Below are 9041 nucleotides of genomic sequence, written 5' to 3'. Positions count from 1 at the left end.
ACAAGTGTTCACAGCAACATACCGGAGATACTTGCAACATAACTATGGATGATGCATTATGCATACTTTGTTCAGGAGGGCATTTAGCTACTGACAAAAACTGTTCTGAACATACACGCCAACAGTCTATTAAGCAGGCTATGTCTCAAGATAATATATCCTATATTGAAGCTTCTTCCCGTTTCCCGCCTAGCCACCCTTCTTATGCCGAAATATCTAAGCAAATGTTTGCTTCATCTAATAATCATGACTCTGGTCATGAAAATACCCAGTTTAAATCAATTCCTACACGATCTTACCGAAAAACGGTTATTAGCAGTCCTCGTCCTAGACCTAGTCCAGGAAAGGGATACGACCAAAAAGCTCATAAAAATATCATTGGTAACTGTTCATCTTCCCTAGGCAATGGCTGTGCCATTAATCCCAACCATGATCACTCCTACTTTACTAATTCTAGTGACAATGATGTCCCTGTTTTAAAAACATCCCTAATTGATCTTTTAGAAAAGATTACTACCCAATCATTACCGTCCAACGTTGCAAATATATTGATAAAAATCATCTCTCTTCTTCATAATGGACTTAGTCACAATTCTACAATGGAACTGTAAAAGTCTACGTAGTAAAAAACATGAATTATCTTTACTAATAAACGAATATAAACCTGCCATTCTTGCCATCTCTGAGTCTTGGCTTAAGCCTGTTTCCCATTTTAGGGTCCCGGGCTTTGCTTGTCTGAGGGATGACAGGGATGATGGGTATGCGGGAAGCGCTATCCTAGTCAGACGCTCTCTCATCTATTCCTCCATTCCTCTTCCCTCCCACAGTAAAAAGTTCAATGCTGTAGCTGTTAAAGTACTTAATATATATTTCCTCTCTGTGTATATTCCACACCCACATTCATCACTTATCCCAGAGTTGAAATCTATACTTCTATCACTAAATTCCCCTATTGTAGTAATGGGAGATTTTAACTCTCACCACACAGCCTGGGGTTCCCACTCATGTGACGGGTTTGCGATTCTTTTGATGGAACTCTTTGATGAGCTTGACATATGTATTCTCAATAACGGATCTCCGACAAGAAGAGTATACCCAGATCAGAACCCTAAGTCTGCTTTAGACCTATCTCTTTGTTCTCCTTTTTTAGCCTCACTTATGTCTTGGCAAACCCTCCCAAGCTCGCACGGCAGCGATCATTTCCCTATTCTTCTCACTTTGGCCCAAAGGTCGATTCCGTTCAAAGTGCCTAACCCGCTACTTAAGTATAAGCTAACAAAAGCACAATGGCCTGCGTACGCAGATTCCGTTGATAGGTTTATTGATTCTCTCTCAGCTGCTGGAAGTGGTGGTGATTGTTTAATTTACTATGAGCAATTTGTTAAAATTCTGAAATCATCAGCTAACCTCCATATTCCTATAAAAAAAACTGAACGTGACTTTTACTCATCTCCACCCTGGTGGGATGACGAGTGTACAAACATGATTAAAAACCGCAAGGAAGCCGAGTCCTCTTATACAATGAATATGACTCGTAGCAATTTTCTTGATTACCAGCGTACTAATGGTATAACTAGGAGACTTATGTCTAAAAAGAAAAAAAACGGTTGGGTAGATTACTGTGAATCGTTAGATCCCCGTTCTCCCTCGTCCTCAGTTTGGAATAAAATTAAGCGTTTCCGGAACTCTGTTACATCTACAGATCCTTCATCGAACGATACAAATATCTGGCTTGAAGCCTTTGCAGATAAACTTGCTCCTCCGTATGTCCCTTGTGGAAGTAGCTTTACTCCTTCCTCATCTTTATTATCTGGCAATGAAATGGATGCCCCATTTTCGTTTGATGAACTTCAAGGAGTTCTTTCAAGTCTTAAAGATTCAGCCCCTGGGGCCGATGGCATACCGTATTCCTTTTTGGTAAAACTTAACGAAAAAGCAAAGCATTTTTACCTTGATTTGATCAACAGTTTTTTTTTAACAGGAATAGTCCCGGAATCTTGGAGAACTCAAGTCATAATCCCAATACGAAAACATGGTAAAGACCCCATGGATCCAAACTCTTACCGTCCCATAGCTCTTTCCTCCACGTTAGCCAAAATTATGGAGCACTTGATAAAAATCAGATTGGAATGGATAGTAGAAAGTAGAGGTTTATTGGCCAAGTCCCAATTTGGCTTCCGAAAGGGACTCGGAACAATGGATAGTCTTGGAGTCATTACGACAGATATTCGAACAGCCCTGGCTAAAGGAGAGTATCTTGTGGGTGTATTTCTTGACATAGAATCAGCATATGATAGTGTTCTCCTTCCGCTTCTGAGACATAAACTGCATCTGCTGAATATTCCGCCGAGGTTAACTCAAATCATATTAAATCTTCTATCAACCCGAAATATTCTGGTGAAAACCCCTTCTTCTTTTCTTCCCCCCAGAACCATCTGGAGAGGTCTCCCTCAGGGGTCTGTCTTAAGTCCATTGCTTTATAGTATTTACTCCTATGATCTCGAACTGTCTGTCGTAAGCTTTTGCAATGTTCTACAATATGCTGACGATATCGCTCTGTACGTTAGCTCCAATTGCATGGAAAATATCACAAGTAACTTAAACTCTGCATTGTACTATTTAGGCCAGTGGTTATTAGATCATGGTATGTCTCTTTCTATCGATAAGTGCAAGGCAGTAGTCTTTACTCGGAAAAGAATCATTCCAGATGCTAATATTATGTATAATGGTCAACGCATTACCCTCGAAAATAAGGCCAAATTTTTAGGTGTTGTACTTGACTCAAGACTCAATGGCGCGTCTCATGTTCTACACGTCAGTAAAAAATGTGAAAGTGGCATTAACATCCTCCGTGCATTGTCAGGGGTGTGGTGGGGTGCTCACCCCTACTCCCAAAAACTTCTTTATAATGCAATAATCCGCAGCCACATGGACTATGGCCTATTTGTTCTTGACCCCATTAACAAATTGTCAACTGAAAAGCTAAACAAAATACAATACAGATGTCTAAGAATAATACTTGGTGCCATGAAGTCATCTTCCACCAATGCACTGCAAGTGGAATGCGTTGATCCCCCAGTTCAGATAAGAAGCCAGTATTTATGTGACCGCTTTATCTGTAAAGTTTTACAACTTTCTTCGCATCCGTTATTTGATAGCCTTCGACGGCTATCTTCTGTTGTCAAAACAAACCAAGACCTCCCTTTTCTTTTAAATAGTTTTCGTAAATTCACATCTCTTCCTCATCCAATTCAGTCATCTCCAATGATATCCCTTTTTTCTACACCATTCAAAAGTTTGACTTATAAACCATCCATTGTTAATTTAAATATACATAACGATACAATTGAGGCCAACCAAAGGTTCAATGAAATTATTCATAGTAACTGGCCCGAGTACCTTACCATCTATACGGATGCCTCCAAATTATCTCTGTCTGGTTGCGTTGGCGTAGCATGTTGGATACCAAAATACAAAATTGGTATTCAATTCAAGTGTCCCCCACAATCTTCAGTATTTACTGGAGAGTCTATAGGTATATTGGAAGCAATCCTCTTTGTGGAAGCCCATAACATAAAACGAACAATAGTACTAACTGACTCCTTAAGCTGCTTACAAGCACTAAAGGATAATCCGTTTCGCTCTAAGATGAGAATCTCCATCATATTAAGGATAAGAGAGGTATTGCAAACATGTCAGCAGAAAGGCCTTACCGTTGTGTTAGGATGGGTTCCAGGTCACTCAGGCATCATTGGTAATGAGACAGCTGACGCTTGGGCTAAACTTGCAACTGAATCGGGTTCTATGACCTATTTTAAAATCCACCCGCAAGACCTTCGTTGCTTAGCAAAATCTGACTTGGAGAAATCTTGGAACTCAGTGTGGGTCGAATCAAAATCGGTTAAAGGAAAACAATATGCTTCAATCCAGCCTAATATCCCCCGAAAACCTTGGTTCTTTATTCATAAAAAATCTGTTCGCTGGGTCACGTCAACTATCAGTCGTCTACGGATTGGACATGCTTGTACCCCAGTACATTTGACAAAAATAAGAGTTCGAGATCATTCTCTGTGTGAGTGTGGCCTGGACGAAGGATCAGTCTCACATATCCTTTTTTCCTGCCCGAAATTGCCCTTTAATCTGTATGATATACTTCCTTCTAAAATTCCTCGTCCCTTAAATGCCGAGTGTGTGTTAATGTCAGTGTATAGTCGGTATGTTAAACATCTATGCAAATTTATTAAAATTAACAAATTAAAACTATGATTTTTATATTTTGGATATAAAATTTGAATTCTATTTTATCTTCAAATGATTTTTAAATTCATGCGTACTTAGGTCATTTCACTAACAACTACTATTGCAGGTCGAAGTTATGAAATAGACATTTATTTTTCTTTACTGACCACTCTAGTTCGTGCCTTTTCCAAGCTACTTGACACTGGCAAAGTACATTGTGCTGTTTTGGCACTACGAAAAGCCATAAATCAAAAGAAGAAGAAGTATTTAATTGTAATATTTATTTGTTCAATTAATATAGGAAAGAATAAACAAAAAAAAATTGGATTTATATAATATTTATATTTTAATCGGGCGATTAAATTTCTATCCCCTTGATTTTGCTAGAATGAAAATAATTTTATTTATTTAATAATGAAGGGCGATAAGGATAAAGAAGCTGGTTCATACATTTTGAGAAGTTATGGAGAATTCTTTAAAAAACAGTATCAAGATTATGTATCGCTATTGGGAGATGAAATTAAGGAAGAAAATAAAACATTTTCGCCCATAAAAGTTGTTCTGGAGTCGCAAGAATATGTACCAGTTACAGATTTAGTTGCATCTGATAATACTGTAATAACAAAAGTTTTAAGTGTGCTTACATCCCTGTGTATAGAAGTTAATGATTTAAAAAGGGAAGCTTTTCAAAGGTATAACATTTAATATAACTTTGATTGAATAGTTTTGTTTTTACTGTTTTAAGTTGACTTCTAACCTTGTATTCTTGTTTTTCAGTCATTTCAAATTTCTGTCTGTTTATGATGAATATACTGGAAGTGATATTGCTACCCAGGTGGAATCAATATGTTTATTAAGCACATTTTTGAGCCGCTGCAATGACACACTGAACAATTTGTGCAGTCAATTTTTTGCAATTTTTAATGAAGAAATTATTAATTTAAGTAAGATAAACTACAAAAGTCAATTTTACTTCTAATAGAATTTCATCACAGAATAAGTTTCTGTCTTTTAACTTTTACTAACTTTCATCTTTTCACCAAAGCTCAAAAAAAAAAGTCAGATATGGTTTTTCTAATATGATTGCCTTTTCACACAATACTTCTTTTTTGGTAACATGTATTATTTCCTTTTGTGGCCATAGCCAGTAAGTCATTTGTATAGGGTCAAACTATAGACCAGAGATAATTTAATGAGAAAATGCATTTCTACAGTGCAATCCTATCATCTGTGTATTTGTGATAGTTAATACTGCTTTTTCACTTCTCTGACAATTCTTATTAAACAGAATACACCATTTAACAAGAATGCAATTTAATATTTAACCTTAATTCTTCTTTTATAATTTTTATAGATGGCATTCAATGGCACTTTGTAATTAATAAAATTGGAGAAATATTTACACTGATAGTGATTTTAGAAATGCTAATTTCAAGATGCAGTTTGACATCAAATTGGAACAACTTTTATAAAAATCTTAAAGTGTATGACACTAAACCTGATGATCTAGGATTAGGTGAAGAGAAATTTACTGCATTATCTGGAGCTGTGAATATTATAACGGTAAAATTAATGAATGATGATATAGTTCAAAGTACTTTACAAAATCTTCTTGCCTTAAGGAAAACCTACTTATCAGTAAAGTACTGCCCAGTTGTTTCATCAGAGATTACCCAATATGTAAAACTTGCTATAATGAATTTGGATAAACTAGCCCAGGATAAACCTAGTGGAGACAATTTGTACAAGTGCATCAAAATAAACGCATTATTTGTTTTGAACACACATCTTTTTGGAAATAATGACAAGAAGAACTTTAGAAGTTTAATGGAATTAAACACAAAGGTGAGAATAAGTTGTTAACATAATATTTTAATTTCTGAAATAATTGTTAATGCATTTTTATTGTTTTATGTAGGCACACAGTATTTTTGTTATTGGGACAGCTATATGGTTTCCTGAACAATTCCTCCAGAGATTTGTTCCAGCACTATGTGGCAACTATAACAAATTATCACAAGCTATGCTTAAAGCAAGGCAAGCTTATATGAGTTCTAAAAAAATGACTTTAACTAAAGATATTATAAGCCTTCAACATATATGCTCTCAATGGGCATTGACTGTGGAAGAAGTTTTTTCCTCTAACAATAAGTTGAGTGCTGCAGAAATGACTCTCCATGCGAAGACAATTTTGGATGGCTTAGATGTGGCTTCGAATATAAATTATTCAGTTTTGTCTTTAATCAATTTGCACCTGTCTCTTGGTATGCCACTAACAAAACAGATGTTGATGTCAATGTTTGAAATTATGGATATATTGAAAAGTTTGTGGAATGCTGTCAGTAGAAATTATGATCAGATTATAAGCTCTATGAATATGATCATACAACATTTAACATTTCAAGCAGTATCCTCAATTCTTGAAATAAAAAAGACATTAATGAGTGATAAGAAGTATGCCAATAAGAGATTGGATGAGCTTACTTGCATTGTTATTGCAGAGCAAACTATAAAAGGAGTGTCAACATTGGAACGTAATATAGCTACTAATATAGCGCTCAGTTTTGTGCCTGAAACAACATATATTGAAGATACGTATGTAAAATTAGGCTTGTTGCTTGAGAAAATACGAACCTTATCGGATTTTCCTGAAAGCATTAAAAAACACTGCAACTGTTCCTGGCTGCTATGGCATCAAAATATAATTCCGATTTATTTTGAACAAAATTTTAGCATGCAATTACATGCAGTGAAGTTAAAGTACTTTCTAATGGCGTTAGATGATTGTGTTATTTTATTAGAAGAAACAGACAAACATTTTGGAATGAATAGAGCTTCTGAGTTTAAAAATAAACTCAAAGTAATATTTGATGAACATGTTTTGAAAAATATAAGCCAGAATATAGAAACTAATCTCCGTTTGCATATTCATTCGCATTTACAATTAGATATTGTAGATCCTTTAACTTATGATATGATAAAAAAAATGTTACTGCTATTAGACAACCTGCGACTTCATAATGTATACATGTCAGTTAAGCCAAGTGTAGAACATTATCTCTCGAAGACTTGTTACAATTTGACCACTGTTGTATTGTCAGACTGGAAAACATACGGCGAAATGCGGCAAATGGCTAAGCTGAAGTTCAAAATTTCAACAATACAAGACAATCTGCCGACACAAACCTTAGAACAAGGTTTAGATGTGTTAGAAATTATGCGCAACATTCACATCTTTGTTTCCAGGTACCAATACAATCTCAACAATCAAATCTTTATTGAGAAAAGTAGCAATAATAAACATCTGAATTCTATAAATATTAGACACATCGCCAATTCAATAAGGACCCATGGAACTGGCATTATGAACACTACAGTTAATTTCACTTATCAGTTTTTAAAAAATAAGTTTTTTATATTCTCCCAGTTTATGTATGATGAACAGATAAAATCGCGCCTTGCTAAAGATCTCAGAAATTTTAAGGAAACAGCAGGTGAAAATGGTAATGTTTATTTATATAAGAATGCAGAGAAATTCAACAAAGGAATCAAAGTTTTGGGAGTTGTAGAAGACGGCCAAAGTTACTTGGACTTATTTAGAGATCTTATTAGCCAAATAGGCAATGCAATGGGATATGTGCGCATGATCCGATCTGGCGGGAGGCATTGTTGTTGTGATGCAACTGCATTTTTACCCAACCTTGAAATAAAGCATTTCAAAAGACTCTGTGAAGAAAATGGTGTTCATGAAAAAACAATTCAAACTGCTGATAACTTGGAAGAAAATATTAATGATCTCATTACAAATTTCATTCAAGGCACAGAGTATTTTAAATTACTTGTAGAAGTATTTGCTCCTGTTTTTAGGAATCCTAAAAATGTTCATTTGAAGAATTTTTTTATTATTGTACCCCCACTGACACTTAATTTTGTAGAACATATGATATTGTCAAAAGATAAAATGTCCAAGAAAAACAAAGCTGGAGCAGCTTTCACAGATGATGGCTTTGCAATGGGCATAGCTTATATTCTCAAGTTGTTGGACCAGGTAATTATTCTTTATTAATGTTAAAAAATATATTTTTAGAACACATTCAAATAAACCGTTTGCACCACAACAAGTAGTGCATACCATCTATTTATAGCTTGAGGGCTAAAACTATAAAGTGAAAAACTAACCCTATTGAAATTTACTTTTGGCATATCACTTCAAATGAGCTTCAAATGACCAATATCAAAATAACCAGCCTACTATGGCCACCTATGTCCTATTCTATATATCCCTTATCCCTATAAGGGTGCATTAGTGATTTTTTTTTTTTTTTTTTCATAGTTATAGTTCATCATTTTGCCTATTTCTTATTCAAGTTTTGGACATTAAAGGAATGTTTCAATCTATTATCCTTTATTTTTATTATGTGTCCTGTGACATCAGCTCGGCTGCTGCACGCCGTATGATTTCTATATAAATGCAATTTTACTGCCCCAATAGTAGCTGCTCACAATGCTTTAATATGTGTGTATTTTTTCCAAAATATTTATCATTTTTTATTTCATTTGTCTTATAGGATTCCAGTTTCGAGTCCTTACACTGGTTTGAGTCTGTATGGGCCCATATAAAAAAAGAAAGGGAAAGCATTGATGAGCAAAAAAGTAAAGGTTCTGTACAGTTGCAACAAGCATTAGCTCTCACAGAGAAGAAGATTAAAACTCTTGAAGAGGAGTATAAACTGCTGTACTACAGTTTAACAAGTGCAAGAATTTTCTTTAGATAAGTTTAATAAAAATTAAATCCAACCATT

At 35.1% G+C, this 9041-nt stretch overlaps 1 protein-coding gene across 1 annotated transcript; it reads left to right on the top strand.

Annotated features, from left to right (window-relative positions):
* The first annotated feature begins 4524 nt into the window (after positions 1-4524).
* LOC120627200 (WASH complex subunit 4) lies at positions 4525-9039 on the top strand. The gene is made up of 5 exons (XM_039895065.1): positions 4525-4931; positions 5017-5183; positions 5594-6084; positions 6158-8287; positions 8808-9039. The coding sequence occupies exons 1-5, from the start codon at positions 4654-4656 to the stop codon at positions 9012-9014; spliced, it is 3273 nt and encodes a 1090-aa protein (XP_039750999.1). The 5' UTR covers positions 4525-4653; the 3' UTR covers positions 9015-9039.
* Positions 9040-9041: the final 2 nt, after the last annotated feature.

Source organism: Pararge aegeria, chromosome 11 (genome assembly GCF_905163445.1).
Source record: "Pararge aegeria chromosome 11, ilParAegt1.1, whole genome shotgun sequence".
Taxonomy (NCBI): Eukaryota; Metazoa; Arthropoda; class Insecta; order Lepidoptera; family Nymphalidae; genus Pararge; species Pararge aegeria.
The sequence above is the reverse complement of the archived record's forward strand: the minus strand, read 5'-3'. Positions and strand labels throughout refer to the sequence as shown.

Coding starts and splice junctions, on each gene's coding strand:
- LOC120627200 (XM_039895065.1), top strand. CDS start 4,654: ATGAAGGGCGATAAGGATAAAGAAGCTGGTTCATACATTTTGAGAAGT. Junction 4,932..5,016: donor AAAAGGGAAGCTTTTCAAAG/GTATAACATTTA, acceptor CTTGTTTTTCAG/TCATTTCAAATTTCTGTCTG. Junction 5,184..5,593: donor TGAAGAAATTATTAATTTAA/GTAAGATAAACT, acceptor TAATTTTTATAG/ATGGCATTCAATGGCACTTT.